This window comes from Haemaphysalis longicornis, unplaced genomic scaffold (genome assembly GCF_048455015.1).
Source record: "Haemaphysalis longicornis isolate Haplotype H1 unplaced genomic scaffold, Haemaphysalis longicornis Haplotype H1 scaffold_8, whole genome shotgun sequence".
NCBI lineage: Eukaryota > Metazoa > Arthropoda > Arachnida > Ixodida > Ixodidae > Haemaphysalis > Haemaphysalis longicornis.
This window is the reverse complement of record NW_027526445.1, coordinates 121,944,021-121,965,598: the sequence shown is the minus strand read 5'-3', so window position 1 is coordinate 121,965,598 and position 21,578 is coordinate 121,944,021. Positions and strand designations below refer to the sequence as shown.

Here is a 21,578-nt window from a genome sequence, read left to right as displayed (position 1 = left end):
CAGTTACGGCTGGTCGGGAGCGGGTGCGTCTGTTTTACAGCCCGCGCAATCGTAAATGACATCTTGATAGACGCCTAATGTGGTTCTCAGAGCAGCTGGCTGCGTGATAATGCCCAAGATGCGCTTTAAGGGATGTCGGATGATGGCGCGTTTTCGGTACCCGCCGTTTGTGAAGGAAATGAAATTGCTTTTATGTCTTCATGACGTCCGTGGTCAGTCACGTTTAGGCTTTATCATGGGTGTCGCGCTTTAGTCGCGTTTTCGACGACCTGCAGGCTGCAGCAAAGCTCGCAAAATTTTCCGCTTCACCTATACCTGCCGCTGCAACAACAAGTACTCGCTAGAAGGCAAAGTTACAAGCCGACGCACACGCAAGGTTCCGCCGAAAGATCCGATGGACGCACACTACCCCTAAATGTATTGCCAGGTGAGTACTTTCGTAAATTATTAAACACTAGAGAGCCCCATTTCCGCTTGACAGCAATAACAGCCCGAGTACAGGATTTTTGTTGTAGATATGCGGAAGTGAGCGTGTGTGGGGAGGAGGGAGGGGGGGGGGGTAAAGGACTTTGACAAAAGTGCGAAAAGAGAACAGGTGCCACAGGTAAGAACTTAATTGTGCCCCCGCCAATTTATTTTTTACCAATAAACCCCACTTGATGTATAGTGCCCGTTTTTTGCAAGTGCTCCTTCTTGTGTCCCTTTCTTTTCGTTTTTTTTACTACGTCAAAGTTCTATTGCCAATTACCCGAACTTCTTCCTTGGGTAGAGGACATTTAATGCTGTAAACTTAGTATTTTTTATCACTTTAAAATTTCTTTGTTTTCTCGTTACGGTCGACTCCCGTTCACAAGTAGTCCACGGGGACCGCAAAACATAGCCGAACTTCCAATAAACAAAGAGCAGAATAAAAGCATTGTTACAAGCCCGCAACACGCCTCCTTTCTCGATATTGATCAGAATATCGACTTTCGTCGCCTAGTCGAGCGTACGACTCTACTTGCCGTGATGGTTTCTTCCAAGGTAACACGCTAGAGGTTTGCTCAAGTCTATTTAAATTTATCGCGTTCCACTGCTCCAGGCCGAGTGCCTAACATCCAACTACTTGCGGCGCCATCTGTACTTGTCCCTCAGCAACGCTCGCCCCCTCCATGCTCCCAACCATAGAGTTTCATACAAATAACAAACTCTATGCTCCCAACGGAAGTGTCGCAGGACGGTAGATTAGAAACACATATAGTGCGCTTCTCGTCGCCAGTCATCGATTTGCGGCTTCCGCCGCTTGGCAATGCACGGTCGACAGAGTTGTTGGCCGTGGTGACGGTCTCTCGCGTGCGAAACTTCCGCTTTTATCAGCGCATTGCTCCCCTTCGGGTGAAAACGCCTCTCGCAGTGTAAAGCCGGTAAAGCCGCCTGGAGCACGTACCACTGCTCAACGTTTTCCAACTTCGTATCGCATTTCTACACAGTCAGTGACCAACCGGAGGTCGTGTTGAGCTCCTTTGTTATTATCACGTGATTCGCGCACATCGTCTCTTGAATGGTATCTGCTGAGTTCTTCCAATCGCTCCCCGTTGCTCATTACGGTTCGAACGGTCTGCCGCTCAGGTTTCGAGATAAAGGTAAGATTTGTCTTCAGGTGAGTGCCGTATGAAGGGTAACGTTTTGTTTCTCTCCTACGATTCGGTGTTTTCTTCGAATTTTCGAAGTTTGCGTGTGCCCAAAGAATGCAAGTCGTATCGGCTTCATTGTGACATAGGTATGAATAGCTACAGAGACTCATATTAACGTCGGAAAACGTACGCTTTTTAATTCGGGCAATGATTAGCAGTAACCTAATTTCTTTAACATGCAGCAACCGCAGACACGCCATGGATGCTGTTGCCAGAGTTTCTTGAATGTTTTTTGCCTTGCATATCAAAGCAAACACATACTCACGGCACGGATGCGGTGAGGCAGTGGCACCTTTTCCCTTATTGCAGCAAACATAATTCCAAACAAGTGCTCAATAGCCCGGATAACAATTTTAACAGGAAGTTTCTGAACAAGTGTGTCTCACTGGAAAAGAACTAAACAAAAGTTATTGACTTCTAACCGAACCGACTACTCTGTACACATACTTTCGTGTTACAGGCAAGTTGCACTTCTGTTCATTGCGCTGAGCAGCAGCGTTTTTACACCCATTATTCTGTTTTGCGGCGTATTACATGTGTTTTTGCACCAGCACCCGCACCATGGATGCGGTTGCTGGTGCTCTTTACCCGTTATTTTCTTTGCATCGCAAAGCAAACACCACATATACAGTGTGTTGCGACGATAACTGGAACACTTTAAAAATTTTTCCTGAGCGATCCGCCGCTCTGTTCACGCTCAAACTTCACACAAAGGTCGCATTTCGTGGTCTATTTTGTTTGACACCGGGAACAACAACGGTAGTTACCTGTTTATTCTGAAACTAAATAAAAACGATTTTCGCCTATGGGAAAATGGCAGCTGATTTGGACGTGCGAGCCCGAAAACCGGGTTTTCTGATCGTCTGTTAGCTCATTTCTAGGTGCATTTTCTGATCGTCTGCTGCACCATTTGGCTCCGTACGTGAATCCCAAACGTGCGTTTCACTCTGCAGGTGGTTCCGTCGTTCCAACATCAACTTGCGCTGGCTCGCACGTCCAAATCAGCGGCCATTTTCCCATAGGCGAAAATCGTTTTTATTTATTTTCAGAATAAACAGGTAAGTACCGTTATTGTTCCCGGTGTCAAACAAAATAGACCACAAAATGCGACCTTTGTGTGAAGTTTGAGCGCGAACAGAGCGGCGGATCGCTCAGGAAAAATTTTTAAAGTGTTCCAGTTATCGTCGCAACACCCATATGCGGTGATTAATTTTTCTTTCTGTGGAAAACAATTCCCAACAAAAGCTGAACAGCAAAAAAAAAACACATCAGTCTTAAGCGGACGTTTCTGAACAAATTTGTCATGGGAAAAGAGAGAAGCGAAGGTGAATGGCTTCATAGCTGCTACTCTGGGAACCTGGGTACGCCTAGTCCGGTGTTACTTTCGTGTTGCCCTGGTGTTCATTGCGCTGAGCAGCAACGCCGTTTCACACATTATGGTGTTTTGCAAAGTCATTTCTTGCGGGAAAGGGCCCTTGCTCATAGCGGCATCTGTACGCGAAATTCAGCATACGTAAGCATTGTCGTCCTGCTTCAGTTATCAACAGCCACCGTTATCGAGGGTCAGGGCACCTACATCCACAAAAGAAGGCATCTTCAGTAGTGTCGTAATGAAAAATAGCAGCTCGTTTAGTGGCGAAGATCCCAAGATGTCGGGGCGGGGGGGGGGGGGGGGGGGGGGTATCTAAGAGCCGTGGCCCCGGCCGTGGCCAATCAGATCGTAACTAAAAAAAGGAAATGAGATACCGATGCGCCCGTTATGGTTTTTTTTTTTTTTTCGCTTTATCGTATCGCTTGGCCCTCTAAGCGGCCCAGCAGCAATGCCGATAAGCGTTTTCCCTCTTTCCTTCTTGCCTGGAAGCACTTGCACGGCCGGTCCGCACGCGCTCGCAGTCAGGGCGCGCGTCCAGGCCGGCCTTGGCAGTGCGAAAGCTGCAATTATCGCCAGCAGAGAGCTGCACTGCGTGATTCGCTCGACGCAGGAGGTACGTCTTTCAGTTTCAGTGTTGGTTTTCTTGCGTCTTTTTTGAAGTGGCTATTGAATTTTTGTACTGCTGCGAAATAAACATTGTGTGTGAGGTTTAATACGCCGACAGGCGATGATTCGCGCTGTAGTGGAGGGCCCTGGATTATTTTTGACCACCTGGTGATCTTAAACGTGCGCCGAAATCTCGAATACGCCGGGGTTTTCGCTTTTCGCCTCCATCATAAAAGCGGCCGCCGCGGCCGGGAATCGAACCCGCGTCCTTGGGCTCAGGCAAAATAAAGAAAAAAAAAACGGCCGCAACATCTACAACATTGCTCGATAGAGGTCACTCAAACGCGCAAACAGTCAGGACGGAAAGAAAACAATCATTCGAGAAGGTTTCTAAGTGATGTGACGAGCGTAGAACAGTAATACTTGGCTGGACTTGTTTGTATCTTCTGATTAGGCCCCATTCTAGACTTCGTGAATTCTCCTTGAAATGACCATGCTATTTGCGTAGGAGAAACGTAAGCGATCAGTGACGTGTGGGCGTATAGCTATGAAGACATGCAGTGCACTTTAATGCTTACATTACAAAGATCCCTACCAAATTATTCAATATATGAGACAAAAGAGAAAGAAACACCTACTATGTATTCTAATAATAAAGACGGATGGGATGCTGAGGCTGCCAGAAAAAAGAAAAAAAAAACGTATCATTTAAGGTTAAAATTAAGTTAAGGAGACCAAGTTAAAATTAAGGTTAAGGAGACCAAGTAACGGTGATACTCGGGCGTGTGTTCAACTAAAGAGTACCACCCGCCGCGGTGGCTCAGTAGCTAAGGCGTTGCGTTGCTGAGCCACGGGGTCGCGGGTTCGATTCCCGGCCGCGGCGGCCGCTTTTCTGATGTAGGCGAAAAGCAAAAACGCCCGTGTGTACGTGATTTCGGCACACGTTAAAGATCCCCAGGGGGTCAAAATTAATCGTAAGCCCTCCACTACGGCGCGCCTCATCGCCTGCGCTGCGTAGGCGCGTTAAAACCCTACAATCAATCAATCATCTAAAGAATATCATACAATATTTTTTTACGTACCTATTTATTTCTTTCAATCGCTTCTAGTAGCATAATTGAGCTCTCGGTTTTAATGTTAACTCAGAAGCTCTATGTTGCGTTATCGCCTTCTTGGCCATCACTGCCTCCACGATATCGTCTGCTGCTATGTTAAAAGTTTATGGCGTGACCACATAAAAAAACCAAACAAAATAAAACAACAACAAAAAATGGTCGTGACTACCGGTTGTATGATGCGGGAAGGAGAGGGAAACGCTACGCCTGATAACGGCTGACCGTAGTGATGCCGGTGATTCATTCATTCGTCAAGCTCGAACGGTAATGGATAAAAAAAAAACAGTTTCCCTTTATTTTTTTTTTTCTTGTTTTCGATCGTGTGACCCCCAAGCTTACCAGGAGAAGTGTGGACAAATGCAATGCGTTGGGTTCTTTGCCACGAGGAGGCATGTACTTCCCCCTTGTACGTCCCTGTCTCCGCTCGCTGCGCTCGGAAAAATATATATAAATGCAGTGGAGCGCGCGCCTCTCTCCGTGACTGCTTGCCGCAGCGCACTCATCGGTGCACCCAATGCATTCGCATTTCCGCACGATCCCCTTCGGGGAGGTGGGGGGAGTTTTTTACCGAGGCGGGGACTACCATTTCTTTCACCCGCAACAAAACATCTTGGCCACCGCCTGCCCCATACAATGAACGATACAGAGGTATACTGGAAAGAGCATTTCGTTCAAGTTTTTCGTTAATGATACATTCGCCAAATACTCCATGGTGAATCTAACGCACAGAAAATTAAAAGATTGCACCACTTCTTTCCAGAAACTTTTAACGACATATGTTTCGTTGCTTGTTGACACAATAAAGCCTGGAATTACATTTGATAGTGTAGTTTGTACGTAAGTCCTCAGGAATGGATGTTTTACGTCCCGCAATAGCAAAAAACAGCTCACAATCTGCCTTACAAAAACATGGGCCAATCCAACACCGCCTTGTCTTACAGGCCGAAAAAGATTACTTCGGCTCATGCGTTCCCACGTAGAACCCCAAATAAACACAGCAAAAACACGATGTATCTTTTGCACTTGCGTTCGAGAACAGTGTATTGCTTGCAGCACCTGAGCCACCGCGGCGGGTGTCTCTTTCCTGAGCAGGGTGCCAATGCTTTTTCGGCCACACTGCAGCTTAATCATCAAAAAAAAAAAAAAAAAGAAGCAGTAGCTTTTAGTGTAGAAAGTAGTAGATTGGAACAGTTAGTATTTTCTTTGTGGAGCTGAGCGCAAAAGGTCAAAGTGCCCTTCCGTCCTGTCTTTCCGCCGTCCCTGTCCATTTTTGCGTTCGACTCGACAAAGTAGTGTCAAAAGGGTTCGCGTCTATGGTGATGCCTGAATAATTAAAGACGCAAACCTTGGGAATTGTGTGTGAGAAAACCTCCCGCAGCGGTGATGATAAAGGTGGCGCTGCAACGGCAACCTATTGCGAACTGCATGACTTTGTCATTCCAGCTAACACAATGGCCGAGAACACTCGCCGTGCTCCGGTAGCGTTGGCAAACTTCGTGCGCCAGATCCGTGGAGTACTCTTGGACATTACACCCCATTTGCTGAGGACGCTCCTTGAATACCTCATGGCATCAGGGGCGCACTCGGAAGCCGACATCGCGAAGATGGACGAGCATCAACTGGCCGTTGTCCTTGGTCTCGACGATGCACGACTACTGCTGCTCTACTTCAAAATGCGACGTAAGTGTGACGAAATTTGTGACCGCCTGAAATCGATCTTTCCGCGTCATCGCCATCTTGTCCAGTCCAGGAATATCTTGGTCCGCAGCATTTCTTGTCCACTTTTGGCCGGGCGTGGTCGAGGTCGGGAAACGAAGGTGTAGTCAGCACAATTGCGTGATAAACAGAAGTGGCTACCACAACACGGAGAGGGGTTGGACATAGAGTTTTGTAATAATGTACATACTAGATAGAAATCTGGCGCTGGTGTCGAGGCGAGCCGCGCTTCCACGAGCATGCCGTCATGAACGGAGTAGGAACGTCGCACTCGTACTTGGCAAGGCTCATGAACAGGCTGAAAAGTTTTTGCGGCTGCAAGAACAGCCCAATACTATTATGAAAAGTTAAATAATCTTTCATACTAGTATTGGGCTGTTAGTATTGTGTTGTTTTATCAGCCGGATAGTGTAGCCCCGAAAGATTTGTTTTTCAGGAATTATTTAAAAATGGCATAAAAAATGAACGAGAAAAGAAAGTGTTGCCATTTTCGTTTATATCCGTCTGCAGCCGGAGTGTGCGCTTCAGTTATTGTCTGCTCCGAACGAGGCGTTGCATGACCATGCGTTTCATTTATCGTCAGCGTGGCAGAGGCGCTGCGTTTCGCACATTTTTTGTGAAAACGTAACTGGCAGGATAGCTCATACATATACAATCTACGGCCCCTACCTACTATCAGAGGCGATCTTTACACAATTCAACGGATTTTCTTCAACGTCACCGTCGTATAGCAGGAAGCAGAGCATGGAGAGCAAGTAAAGGGGAGATTTGAGAATTAAAGCAACCGCGTGACGCCAGAGGCAGGATAAGCGGGAGTGGGAAGGGGGCGAAACAAGAGCGGGGAGTCACGAGATTTGACTCAATGAAAAAAAAAAAAAAACCCTCTGTAAAGAGCTTCGTCGAACAAGAGCGGCGAAGAGCAAAATGCAATAAAGCAAACAAATCTGGAAAGTTTTTGTCGTTGCTGCTATTCCTTCATTCGTGCCACATGCCCACTTGCGGGAATGGCCCGCAGTGGGGAGCTTTGAGGAGCTATATAATGTGCCCGGCTCGCGAAATGCATCACACTGTGAATTTGAAAAGTGAAATTTGCAGAATAGTGTGTGCCGCGTGGCACCTCAACGTGATGATACGGGAGTAGGACAGGCGCCCACCAGCCTCGCAGAACCCCGATTTTAGGGGTGCATGTTCTTGGGTAGGGGGCGTAGGATCAGGCTTTTGCGTTGAGTTAGGGTGACGTTGGTCATCCGGTCTTGCCTGATTCTTTCTTGGGGTGTTCCGATTCTGCGCAAGATGGCTCTTCCTGCTGAAGTTTTGTTGAGACGCTCTCTTTGGGCTGCTAGTACCGTTTCTCTTAACTCTTGAAAGGTATTAAAGATGCCCAGGGCTGATAGCTTGTCGCTTGATCTATAGAAAGGCAGACCTAAAGCTGCCTTGTATGCCGTTCTTACGTTTGCCTCTATCCGTTCTTCTTGGGCTTTCGTGGTGATGTGGAAAGGGAGGCGGTATGTGGTTCTACTGATTATGAGTGCTTGGACGAGCCTGAGTGTGTCTGTTCCGCTCATGCCGCTCCTCCCCTTTCCCATCAATAAAGTTTATTGACTGACTGACTGACCGAGGGAGGCTGTGGCGTGTGCCAGTCGCTTGCTGACGTAGTTAAGAAATGAAAGAGAGGAAACTGACGCAAACACGGTATTGCATAAAAGAAGCCAGTCGAAGTAATTAGTGTTAAAATACAAAGAAATGAAAGCGAGGAAAAAGACGCAAGTACAATGTATGAGTAAAATCGTTCTTAATAACACGGAACTTGTTGGTGGTGATAAATGAGGTCGCACTTTGTATGGTCTGAATGGCGCCGAGGATTCCGAAAAGTTCGAACTTCATCAGTGTGACCGTAAGTGCTTGTTATATTGCGAGAGCCATTAAGCTGGGGTATGTCAGGGCAGGTCCAGGCCACCGCTGCTGTTGTGCCGTTAATGGCTGCGTCGGTGAAAATGTCGATTTCATCCGGAACTTTGTCGTTGGCGAGAGTGCGAATCCCGTACGGCGCGGTTACGGCGAGAAATGGGTCGGTGTCTGAGGTGGTCCAGGGCGGGTCGCTCCCAGGGTGGAATAGCAGGTGGAAAAGTGTCAGCATTAAACGTACTGTTTAATGTGTCCCGCTTCAAAATAGTTTGTCCTTGAGGCACGTGTTCAAGGTGCTTCTGAAAGCGGATCGTCGTCTCCTCTAGCAGGTTAGCGACGGGGGGAAGCGAAACTGCTTCCGACAGTAAGTCTGTTTTGCTATGGAGTGGAAGCCCCGAGATGGTTCGGATTAGATGTCTCTTGAGGATGTTCAGCTCGTTTAAATGGCGGGGACGCAATTCATAAGCGGGGAACCCGTAAGTCAGTCGTCCGTGCGCAACGGCACGAGCAACAAAACAGGCCTCTATAAAGTAGTACGATGGCGGATGGTTCACCCACTCTCTAGATGGCACCCCAAAAACACCCTTTGTGGCTCCTGAACGGCTCCAGTTGCACACCCCGATCATGGTCGCATTAGAGTGTCTTCGCCACAACTTTAACTATGCATACCGTGCTAAATGAACCCTCACAGTCTAGTGAAGACTTTATATGAACAATATTCCCCTACCCTTTTTCCCATGTCCCCCAACAGGGCCTCCTCCTATAATAAAGTCATCCATTCCATTCCATTAATGACAAGCTCTCGCCTTTAAAGCAAGTAAGCAAGAAGTGCCCCAAGGAAATTTCGTATTGAAAAGCAGACGAAGGGTTTCGATAGCGTAACCCCGAGCAGTAATTATTGTGAATTTGGCCCGTTTCCATCATCCGCTTGCTTTGTTTTGCCAGTCGGCCTTAGTCACGTGATTGCATTGTCTGCCGCCAACGGCGGAAATGGGCAGAAACTGTTTCTTAGGACGAAAAAGTTCAAACAAAAAGCCGGTATTAACGCTTGAAGTAAAAAATAAATTAATTTTGTTGTGTATTACACATTTATCAAATAAAAGCGCGATGAAGTAAAGTAGTTGGATTCGCTTGCCCCAAGTAGCCATCAGTGCTACAGTGGAGCGAGAGAAAGCGCTGAAAAATGCGTCACGCCCCAGTCGCGCCTCCTTGGAGTGCACCGTCCTGGACCGGTTACATCACCTCAATAATCACCAAATATTAGCATGAATCGCTTTTTTAAAGCTCTTGAATTCCCCCTCGAAATATTATCAACATATTACGCGGGCGTGGCTAGAGCTCGTGTCTCCCGAATTCCGTTCAATCTCGGGCCTTCTGGAATAGCACCCCAGTGCTATGAGGGCTCCAGATTAATTTTGACCACCCGGGGATGTTAAAAGTGCGCCGAACTCTCGACACTCAGGTGTTTCCGCCTTTCACCACCACCACAAAGCAGGCCACCGCGGCCGGTATCGAACTCACGTCTTTGGGCCCACTAGAACATCGCCTTAGCCACTGAGCCACCGCGGCAGGTTGCGACGACAGCGAACGTCTCGGTAAGTGCCGAGTGGAACATGACGTAGACCTACAGAAGCGATCAGCAGGCGTAAAGAAGAACTGAGGGAACGAGTGGCAGACTGGCCATTCCGCTGTTCTCTCCCTAGTTCATTGAACTCCGGAAGGGAGAACACAAGCCATTCCCCTCTGCGAAGGTGGATGAGTGTCCTATTGCGTAGTTCATTTAGTTGCAGTAGCACACGACATGGAGGTGGCAAAGAATTTAGGTGACAGGTATGGGCTAACTTTTTCCTCTTGAATGTTGACGGCGGTCATCCGTAAGAAAGACGCATGCGTACACGAACACACTTTTATTTTGACTCTACTTGTCTTCACCATGGTGCCTATTGAAACTAATGTACTCAAATGCTTGCCCAAATGATGAGACTTATGAGGTTGAGAGAGACACAGAGAAACGTCACGCTACTCCTAAGACACGCACAAAGCACTCCCTACCAAACGACTACGTTCTACACCGAATGCAGGACACTGCAAGGAGACCGCATTGCCAAGTGTGCGACTCCATACGCACACTCTCCCACACGCACTGGACCTGCCCCTGAGCCCACAGATCGCAACATCTCCACCGAGGATGCCTGGGTGTCCCACCTGGGCAAGACGGGCTCGCGTGCTCACCACCAGAGGGGCGATCGTTCGATCTTAACCTCATGGAGCGCGGACATGGGTCGCGAAATAAGTGACCATAAACTAATGGGACCATAATGGAACCTATAAGCCCTCCTGATAATGTAGGGGCTGTGAAAGCATGACAGTGGAATTGTAACACGTGTCTGCTCATGATTAAGGTGGAAGCCATGCATGTGTTCCCTATGAGGCAGGAAATCCGGCGTTGTGAGCAGCGGACAGCCCTAAAATGCCACGTGTGCGCGTGAAATACGGCTGTCGAACGAAATGTAGAAAAAGTAGACTTTGTTTTACCCATTCGTTCGGACTGTGGCCACAGCGGATCAGTGGGGGGTGTCCTCAGTGCAGGACTCAAATCAAGAAGGAAGGTTTCTATGGCAATACGCGAGGCTGCGCGTTGCTCTTCGAAGCATGGGCGGGGTGTCGGAGAACCCGGGCATGCACGTGTATCTGCAGGCAACAGGATGAAACCTGTGTACGCTCCGGCAGAGATCGAGGAACCATAGAACATATTGTCAGGGACTGCACAGAGGTACGACTACCGCGGGGCGAGGGGGAAACGACGTTGCGGAGGCTTTGGGATTTGGGGTGAGGGGAAGCCTCAAGGCGCCTGGAAGAAAAGTAGGGGACAAATAGAGGCGTAGGAGGAGTAATCGAACGGATAGTAATTTGGAACAGAAGGGGGAGGAAAAAAGGGGGAGGGAGCGATTGGAGTTTAAAACAGGGGAGAGGGGGAGTTCGGGGGGAGGCGACAAATCCGTTAGGTTAGCTAAGGGTAGGGCAAATAAGTGGAATAAAACAGGCAAGTCGGTTGCTGACAACTGACGTCCTGATAGAGAGGGGGGGGGGGCGTATAATAAAACAACAACAACTACAATTACGACAACGACAACAACAATAACAATAACAACAACAATAACGATAATAACAATAACAACAACAATAATCCCTGGCTGTAGCCGGCCGTCTGCGCTCTGTTCACCAGCCGAAACTAAGAGCAGGGGCCGCAGCTGGTCAGCGTCGCTGCCAAGTGTGATGGGTTATGGTTTGGGCTGTGAGGGAGCTCTGGGGTATTAAAGCATGGGTTCCTGATGTGGGGCGAAAGATACGTTGAGGTGGGGAATATTTTGTTGAAGAGTGTGTTTGCAGTTGACGAAGTATGGTTCTTTCCTCTTTGCTGAGTTGCTTACGTGGGGGAGGAAACTGTTGGCGGGTTAGTGGGTAGTGGGAGAGTATGTCATTGAACGTAGCGGTTGGGGCACGTCGTGGGTGAAGGGGGTTGGGATGGGGTTTTGGTGTACTGCTTGCTTGTCGAGCCGCATGCTTGAGAGCAGCACACTCACGTGGTTATAAAGCGTAGCAATCTTTGCCGAGTAGCCCCACAGCCAGGGCAGTGTCCGATTGCGTCCGATTGCCTGCATTTCCACAATAATGCAGATATCGCGAAAGTTCCACCTGCAATCGTTATAATAGCGTAAATGGAGATTATTGGTTGAACGAAATTTTGAAAAACTAAAAAATTAAGCAAAATATAAAATAAAACGGAAAATGGCGAACCGTTAACGCCCTGCATTTCCACAATAATGCAGACTTCACGAAAGTTACAAATATAATCCTTATAATAACGTAAATGGAGATAATTGGTCGGACGAAATATAAAAAAAAACTAAAAAAATAAAAAAATAAAAAATTGCCGAAAATGGCGAACCGTGTAACGCTCTGCATTTCAACAACAGTACTGATTTCGCGAAAGATTCAATTCTATTCGTTATAACAGCGTAAATGGCGACAATTGGTCACGCAGGATATAGAAAAATAAAAAAAAATTGGCTGGAAAAAACACACTCAAGGCAAGCGGCATAAGAATGCTACACATTAGTAGATAATTCTCTCTATTTCTGTAGAATTTTTTGTGTCATCTTTGAATTTTTGCTAATCTCCTGCAGTCTTTCTTTGCCCTTGTCACGCGCTTCTTTCCATCCATCTGCGGGTGCGAGCTGCGACCGCTGCCTTCTTCGCCAAGTAACGAGATATGAACGTTTTGGGGCTGCGGCACTCTTCAGCGTCTCATGCGGGGGACATGTCAAACTGTTCAGACTGACACTGTGCGTGTGGGCGAGGGGCGCGAGGCTTTTGCAATACTACGTTTTATTGCGAGAGCAATTCATTGAGCGAAAAAGCCGGCGTACGGTGTCCGTAGCAGAAAAGCGGCTCCTCGGGAAGCGTTCCATAGCACCAGGCGATCCATTGCGGGAGCTTGAACCCGGCTGTAGCGCGGTGTGGCCGCCCACTCGAGCACACAGCAGATGAAAGGGGCCAAAAAAATTTGCCGAGTGCGCGAACAGCCAAGTAGCAAAATTAACTTTCGTCGTAAACTCTCCAATTACACGGCTGGAAGAACGAGAAGCGGCACAACGCATAGGAGACAGATCGATGCCATTCGAAAGCGTTAAGGCGGATCGCAAAACAAAGAGCCTCAGGTGCTCCGACCACACGAGTCGGAAGCAAGGCGTTTCAGGCGTCCAGCAGGACATTCATGCCTAAGCATTCACTACCCAGAAGAAGTGCTTAAGTGTCCCCATACTTTCTTATCGCTATATTTCTTCTTCTCCGACAGCATGAAATCGAACGGTGTTACCTCCGTCTTCCTTCTTCCCCCTTTCATAAGCAAAATAGTTGACTCACACAGTTTCCTTCTCCTTTCTCGTATATACTTTCCCATTGTACTTTTTAATCGTTATATTGCTTGTTTCTTGTACGGCGGCATGAAAGTGAACGGTAAAGCTATAAAACCTAGCTCAGCGCAGGCAGCAAGCAGTCTCGTGCATTATTACCGTTGTGTTTGTGTTACCTCAGTCTTTCTCCGGTTTTCGGCAGCTCTTTTCCATTTTCATAAGCAAAACAGCTAACTCTCACAGTTTCCTTTCCCCTTCTCGCCTTGGGACCGTGTTTTCCCGAGCAGTTTTAACGACCGAATGTTTTGTGGAAGCGGTACTGATTTGCCTTGCGCAACCTGGTGTAGAAGGAAAATGGTGTTTGTTTGTTTTAAGTAAACTATGGAACATTCTAGCCATTCTACTATCACAAAGGGTGTTCTATTATCACAAAGTGTATGGGTTTCTCTTCTAGTTACCTGAGAATATTTTCATCCCCAGCTCTCCAGCAGCTGTTTACGAAATGAGAATGTGGACAAGGAATATAATTTAGCATGTTGGTGGTACGCTTAAAGCACATGATTAACTGACTGCTAAACAATAGTGGCACATCAGCTTTAAGCACCGCCTTTTTTTTCTTCTAGAACTCATGAAAACGGAGCCCCCTACTGCAGACAACAGGTGAGTGATGAGTTCAAAAATCTAAAACCGATGTTTCGGCTCCCCCACAGGAACCTTGTCCACAAAATGGCTAATGGAAATAGGATTGGACTTAAGTGGGCTTTAACACGTGACGTAGGCAGCGCGCATACGTGGTGTGCAGGCTTCCCCTGCTCCGATGAAGTGCGTCTGAAGTGGTTTGTATTATGAGCTACTCTACGTTAAACCTCGCGGCCAGGTGCGTCCCCTAACGCGAGGTTTTCCCCCGTCAGTTCTGCGTTCTCTGCGCGGGCATTTGATGTCACTTTCGTAGTTTTCACATCGTAAGAGTGCTGCTTCAGCGCTTTTTCGAAGCGGCCCGTTTCGCCTGTGGGGATAGAGAGAGAGAGAGAGAAGGTAAATGAAAGGCGGGAATGTTAACCAACCTACGGCCTAGTATGCTATCCTGCACTGGGGAAAGGGGAACAATGAGCAAAAGGGGGAAGACAGAAAAAAGAAGGGGAAAGGTACAGACATAGCGCAGTGTGGTGAGCCTAGCGTTAGGACACTATAGACAAACAAGTTCACTGAGTTCATAGCGGGTAGTCTTTTGCGCTACAGTCTTTTGGGCAATCCCGTCGTTTTGAGGAAACACGGGAGCGCTTTTGTCGCCTTGTCCGCAGACGACGGAGGCCAGTGGCCCAGGATTATCTCCTCAGAGAACGGGCGCCGAGAGTAGAGTGCCAGCAAAAAGAAATGGGCTGACATTCTCTTTGTCTCTGGCACAAGTGAGGCTCTGCGTACCTGCGATGTGCGCGTGGGTCACGTGTTTCTTGTCCCGCATGCTACGAAGGAATCGTTGGCTGGTAGAAATAAAAAGCTTTGCTTCAAAAAGGTGCGCGCTGTCTCAGGAGAAAGCTCGCGAGGCGTGAAAAGGCGGTAAAATTGAATTGCATTGAATAAAAATCCGTTGAATTCGTCACGAGAGGAGCGAGAGAAGAAAAGGCGGCCGACAACTATATCGTCTTTCGATGGCATTTGCAGCGAAGCAAGCAAATACGTGTCGAATTTTTGTTTGTTTCATTCATTGGTAGGCGCCTTCTAGCTTCTTCAGTGTGTCCTCCAGGGAAGACGACCATTCGTCAAACTGTGGACTTCAGTCCGCGACCGTATGGTCATCCTGTCGTTACGTGCAAGGGAAGTTTTCACATACTTGTCAGCAGAGAAAATGTGCTTGGCAGAAATACGTCGCACCGGCGCAGCCTGGCGCATACCATGTCTGGGAGGCGGACTTAAGCTCCCTTTTTAAGTTCCCCGCGTAGTGGCAAGATAAAAGTCCGCGTAACCATCTAGCATCTTAGGGTCCTTTTTGTCAATTCGGTGAGGTTGAACATTAAGAAAAGGACACCTTGGCGTCAAATATATTATCGGGCACGTCGGCACGTTTGTATTTGTTCCGCGTTGAAATAAGGCCAGGGTGTCCCGCTCCCTGCCCCCCCCCCAAAAAAAAAAAAAGCAAAAAAAAAACGTAGATTTGCGTGACTTTTACTGATGCCATTATTACAGCATATCATAATTTTCTAATAATTATGGCTGAACTGTATGGAAGGACTTTCTCGCAGTTGAAAATGTTGTGACTCTTTGAGAGAATGGTTTTTATGCAAAAATTATTATATTCAGCTATTTTTATCTACAGTCAGCGCCATGCTTTAAACATCCTTACCACTAAACAAAGAATAATTGTACGCTGTGTTGTTCCTTTTCATACTAACGTAGAAAAAAAGTACTTTTGTTATTTAGTACTTCTTTATTTAGATTTTTGATCCTTATTTGATCCTTTTTGATCCGCTTATTGATAGATGGCACGTAGAAAGCTTCGGTAAAGCAAAACTCGCAAATGTTTTCACGTAATCGCAACTCAATTCTTAGAAGTAAAATCAACTCGATGTGCTCGTACTTATCAGTAATTGATATATTTCTCTGCCAGGTCCTTGGAGGCGCAACGAACTAACGAAATTGATGTTAGCGCTTCACTACATCCACCCACAGAAGGGTGACCGAAAGACACAGATATACAGGCAAACAGAGAGAGAGAGAGAGAGAGAGAGAGAGAGAGAGAGAGAGAGAGAGAGAGAGAGAGAGAGAGAGATAGAGAGAGAGAGAGAGAGAGAGATAACTATATTTGTCGAGACGAGGCTGATGTTGTGGCCCTCGACCCGTGAAAGGATCCCTACTCCGGGACTCCTTGGCTTCGACCGGCTGTCCTCGCTTGGGTCACCGGGTTGAGTGGGGGTCCCGTGCCTGGGCTGGCCAGACCCACTCCACTTGAGCAACCTGGCCTCCCACTCCTCTTTGAGCCCTGCACTGCTGAAAGGAAGGGTGGGGGCGTGGGGGCGAATCTGAGGTGCGTTGGCACGCCCGAAGGCGTTTAGGAATGCACTCTCGGCGATCTGAAACGCCTCTCAGTTGTCACCCAACTGCTCCTATCGTGCAGCAGTATGAAGTTTTGTACGAAGTGGAGGGTTCTGTGAAGGTGCTGCGTTGGGACGTGATTATCACTGTCTGGAAGATAAGTGGGCTGTCCTGTCATGTTTGTAGATGGTGGCGGAACAGAGACTCTTTTCGTTTTTTATGCGTTTTTTTTCCGCTCCCGCCAAATCTGGTCGGTAAAACGTATGCGGCACGTGGTGGCGAACACTTGAACTGGAAGCTATAGGTTGAGGTTTGGTGAACCCTACCAGAGAATTGTGTAAGAAAATGTGCAATGAAAACAAGGTCGAAAAGTATGCGAAAACACCAAGCGGAAAATTACGAAGCAAGAGAGAATGCCTTTTTTTTTTTAATATTTAGGGTTTATCAATCCAGCTTTTAGGCAGCTGACGAGGTGCAGTTTTTGAGTAAGAACTCATTTAATACGGCCGAAGCCCATTATAAGCACAGTTTGCTTAATAAAACAACACTAATGAGCCAACGTTATCGGGAGGAAGGTTTTCTGCTTCAAGAATGCCCTGGCTAAACTATTCTATTAGCGCTTGCTGCAGATCTAAAATATTCGCAAAATATGCTAGTGGCGATCTACGCTAGTATAATTCCTAAGGAAGAGGCCTAATTCCCTTTCGGTGGCGTAATTGAAACTCTGCCTTGCAACTTAGCTTAGCCTGACTTACCACAACCATCTTTTGACGCTGCTGTGGTTGGGTTTTTTCTATACGCAAAGCAAGCGGAATGATGGCAGAAACCGAAAAGTTCAGTTTTTGCATGTGTTTCCATTGTCGCGATGACGAAACGGGGTACCTACACATCGTGCTGCAATTTGGAGGATGATAAGATTACGTATAAGTATCGCTAGGCAATGAATAAAACATACTAAGTTGGACGAAAGCTACTACGCTTACAGTTCTGCTTAGGATTTGATTTTGATTGTGGGGGTTTTACGCGCCGACGCAACGCAGGCGATGAGGCGCGCCGTAGTGGAGGGCTCCGGATTAATTTTGACCACCTGGGGATCTTTAACGTGCGCCGAAATCTCGTACACACGGGCGTTTTTGCTTTTCGCCTCCATCAGAAAAGCGGCCGCCGCGGCCGGGAATCGAACCCGCGACCTCGTGCTCAGCAGCGTAACACCTTAGCCACTGAGCCACCGCGGCGGGTTGTTCTGCTTAGGAACCATGTTCGTAGTTTGGGTGTAGTATTTTAAAGCGAAGCTTTATTGTCCTCGCTGGTGCCGTTGTACGCCAGTACGCTCTGCAGGAAAGCCAACTTTCTCTGACCATGATGATGAATGATCGTGGGTGAACTGAAATAAAAAAAAATCAAATTTCCCTCTGTATAAGGGCAACGATAGGAAAATGCGAAGCTTTAGTCGTAGAGTTTGTCGTTTGATCGTTTAATTTAATCACCTTGATCTAACGACGACGATGGTTGAACGCGAAGCTTTCTCATGATGCATTCTTTGGTCGGCCAGTTCCTACTAAAATTGTGCGTACCTCCAGAGTAGCATATACTCGCAGTGTGGAATAGGTATACCGCGTGTGGTTCGTTTAGAGGAGGAGCAGGATGCGTTTAAGCAACGTCAGCGATAGCGGGCACGCGAGCGCGCCCGTGCTCGTTGGGAGGATCCGTAGCTTCGTTTCGCCGAAAAGATAGAGGCCAAGCGACGCCGAGAAAATTCTGAGGTTCGCAAGCTGGATAATGAGCTTCGGCAGCTACGCCATAAGAGACGCAACGGTGAACCATCGGATGATGCGACGCCCAGCAGCAGCTCGAGTACAGCATCGTCATTGCCGTCGTCGTCGACTAAGGGAGACCCGAATAAGGGAGACCTGAAGGAGACCTTTGCAGGAGCCACAAGTCGGTTCAAGAGCGAGACTTTCGGACAACAATTTTGGACAGCGTGCCAAGTGTGCGACAGACTGTGGTACGACAACCAAGTGCTGACGACGACGGGGAAACGCGAAGCTTTAGTGCGTTTACCCGCGTCGAACACGCCGAACCAGCACTTAATCCGAGCCAAGCAAACGATTAAACTCGACGATCAAATGACAAACTCAGCGAATAAAGCTTCAGGTTTTCTTATGGTTGTAGTTAGACAGAAGGACAGTTGATTTTTTCTGTGGCACGTTTAAGCCAATTTCACAACAAAATATGCTGTCTTTAAAAAAAACAGTCACCCCCCCCCCCTCACCCCTACTAAAAAAAAAGACATAGCTGTCTGAGGCAGTTTACAAGTTTCTGGCCCGTGCGATTTTATTACAAGCAAAAGAAGCCAAAGTAAAGTAAATATCCGCAATATGCATTCCATGCCCTAAAATGCTATGGGCAAATTTTTCCTTCCCAGTTTTGCATAGGATTCGCCTTGGGAAAATATTTTTAGCATGCAGCTTGTAAGGTACCTAGTGGTCGAGGGGAAGAGATGAAGGCTAGAATGAATTCACTTGTTTTGTTTTATTCGGTGGCGACTGTTGTACTTTTAACTGTTGCGGACACTGTTCCTTCTTATTTGCAGATTGCTAGCGCTCATTATGATGCAGAAGATAGAGGCCGAGAAGAATCGACGTATGCTCATGATGATGCAACGTACGCAAGACCAAACACTGGATGTCGTCGTGCAGCAGATGACAGAAATGACTGCGGTCAACAAGAGCGCGCTCGATACGATGAGCCAGCACATGGTGGGCCAGTCGGAAATGCATCAAGAGGCATTGAGGATGATGAATGAGCAGATGAAAACTATGACATTCTTATAGCGGCGTACTCTCAAGGACCATCCTCTACGGTTCTGGCGGCCCAACCTTCGAGGTGTGCGCAAGACAACGCAGGGGAGTTGCGCTGCGCCGCTGGAGGCCACACCTCGTTGCGGCTTCCGGCCCAGGGTCTTCCCCGTTGCTAGCAATCGTCTAATAACAGCGTCTCTGGCCTCTCAAAATCCCGCCGCTAGCATTGTACCCAACTTCTGGTCACAGCAACGGCAGCACTTCTCTCCTTTGACGGGGCCGACAAGCTGTGCATGTGTAACTAAACGTACCGACCGCCAACAACGGCATCACGTATACGGAATATCTCCCACCCCGTTCCTTGCAGTAGCAGGCATTACAAACTAATGTAGGACTCAGCCTTTCAGTTAGTCACCCCTTCTTTATTCCCCCGCATTCCTCTATGTACGTAGTGTTCTAAGGTGAAGGCCTAAATGCCGTATTCTGCGAAATTCCGGCGTTGTTGTCCGGAAGTTGTGAATAAAAACTCAATGTGGTTCTTATGGGAATTGAACCTGGGTATCCAGCGTAGAAACTGGATATGTTAGCACCTCGCTAGCTTAGCCCTTTGCCAGCGGTCGAGCAAAAGTTAGTCTAGTGGCTGCAGTGCTTACGCCACATCGCGTGACAGGTGAGGAGGAGGAGGAGTGAAACTTTATTTTATGATAAGAGTGGGCCTCCGCACAGGTGCAGTCCCTACTCCTGGACCCCATAGGCCAAGGCCGTCGCTTTCGCCCGTTGAGCTAGAGCCCTTTCAGACTACAGCCCCGACCAACAGAGGAGGGCTGCCTCCCATTCCTCTCTGGTAAGGAAGGGTAGGGGCATAAATCAAGGTTGCTCTGACATGCCTATACCATGTGAGGGGTATCGGACACCTCCCCAGAGTGCAGACACCACCCATCTATTTTATGGTCGAAATGCTTTGATACTGCAGGGCACATAAATGTGGTCGTCTGCAGGCGCCGCAGTATTCGCTCATCGGCTTTGTTCACACCCTTTGCAGGGGCTGGGTAAAGCCGGGGGTTATCGCAGTAATGTTTAACGTTTTCTCTAAACCGTAGAAGTGGTTTGCTAATTTCCGAGCCGGGAGAGCATAGGTGAGGCGCCCGGTGGGTAAGCAAGCGCTCGGGCAGCCGCGTGCGCGGCCTCGTTATTTCTTAGACCCTGATGCCCGGGCCGGAGACCAAACAATTTATTCAGGCATGGGGTCTGCGAACCGCACCACTCGTCTTAAAATACTGCAGGCCAAGAGTAAATTTCATTTAACCAGGAATGCGCCGCAGTGTCTCGTGTCGCCGTGAGGGGCGACGCAGATTCCGTTATCCAAACTATGTACAGTTTATGTACAGGAATATTTACAGGTCGTATACAAGGGAGCAGAACTAGCCCCACAGTGGCGCTTAGAAGCTTGCCGGGGTCTAGCCGGCGCAGGCGGGACCCTGCCCACGACCTGCAGCAAGTTCAGCAGCAAAAAGCCCCTTTACTCTCGCTGGGCTCGACATAAATACCCTGGGTGAGGGGAGGGGAAATGTTAAAGAAAACAATAAACGGCAAGGCATGCATCGCGTGCTAGCCGAGTTCAGTGACATATACACACGGGGAGTATGCCATGAAAGCACGCCGCGTCCTTTTGTCCCCGTCCAGGCGCCGTCTATAGCGCTTCCGTTATAGTGAACTAGAATACTTGGGCCAAGTATTCTAGTTCACTCTACTTCCGTGGCCCCCTGCATCCGGCAGCCAAATTGACAGCGGTCCCTTTTGGAGGATAACGATTTCCCCAGTCTGCGTCGAGGGAGGGGGGGGGGGGGGGGGTGCAGGCAGTGCGGCGCTGTACTTGTTCCCGCGTGCAACCTTGCGTACAGGTAGCTTAATTGGCGGCGACCCGTCCCCGGATGCGCGCCGGGGAAGGGGGGCGCTGCGGTACGATGACCTCCGCGCTCGAACCTTACACCAAGGGTGGTACCGTTCCCGCTAAATAGCTTTCACAGGCTCGGCGAGAGTCCGTGATTACAGTCCCTGACTTCAGGTCCAAGGCGGCGAGCGCTGTGGCAATCGCTTCGGCTTGCGTGGAGTTAGGAGCCTGGTAGGAGAGTCCATCGACTTGCTGGTCCCTGTAAATTTCAGCGGCAGTGAAGAACCCTAGAGGCGACGATCCTGCCACACCAACGTAGAACACACCTCGCCTATTTCCGCATTTCTTTTTCAGGGTCCTAGCGTGCTTCCCGCCTGCCTTCGTTTAGTGTGATTTTCCATGTTACGCGGAAGTGGATGCACCCAGAGCCAGTGCCGCCACAACTCTGGGAGTTTGCATGTCTCCTCTGGAGCGCACTCGTATTTGATTTGTAGTCGATCAAGCAAGTGGCGCCGTGACGCCGTCTGCGCGAGTTTCGTGTACTTATTTCTGA

At 48.3% G+C, this 21,578-nt stretch overlaps 1 protein-coding gene across 1 annotated transcript in view; it reads left to right on the top strand.

The window, feature by feature from the left end:
- LOC144149004 (uncharacterized) overlaps window positions 1–19,847 on the top strand; it is a gene marked incomplete in the record, with an annotated part of 36,562 nt that extends 16,715 nt beyond the window's left edge. The window contains 3 exon segments of the mRNA XM_077680531.1: window positions 6,210–6,446; window positions 13,927–13,963; window positions 18,927–19,847. Coding sequence (XP_077536657.1) covers window positions 6,210–6,446; window positions 13,927–13,963; window positions 18,927–19,167 — 515 coding nt within the window.
- Between the last annotated feature and the right edge of the window lie 1,731 nt (window positions 19,848–21,578).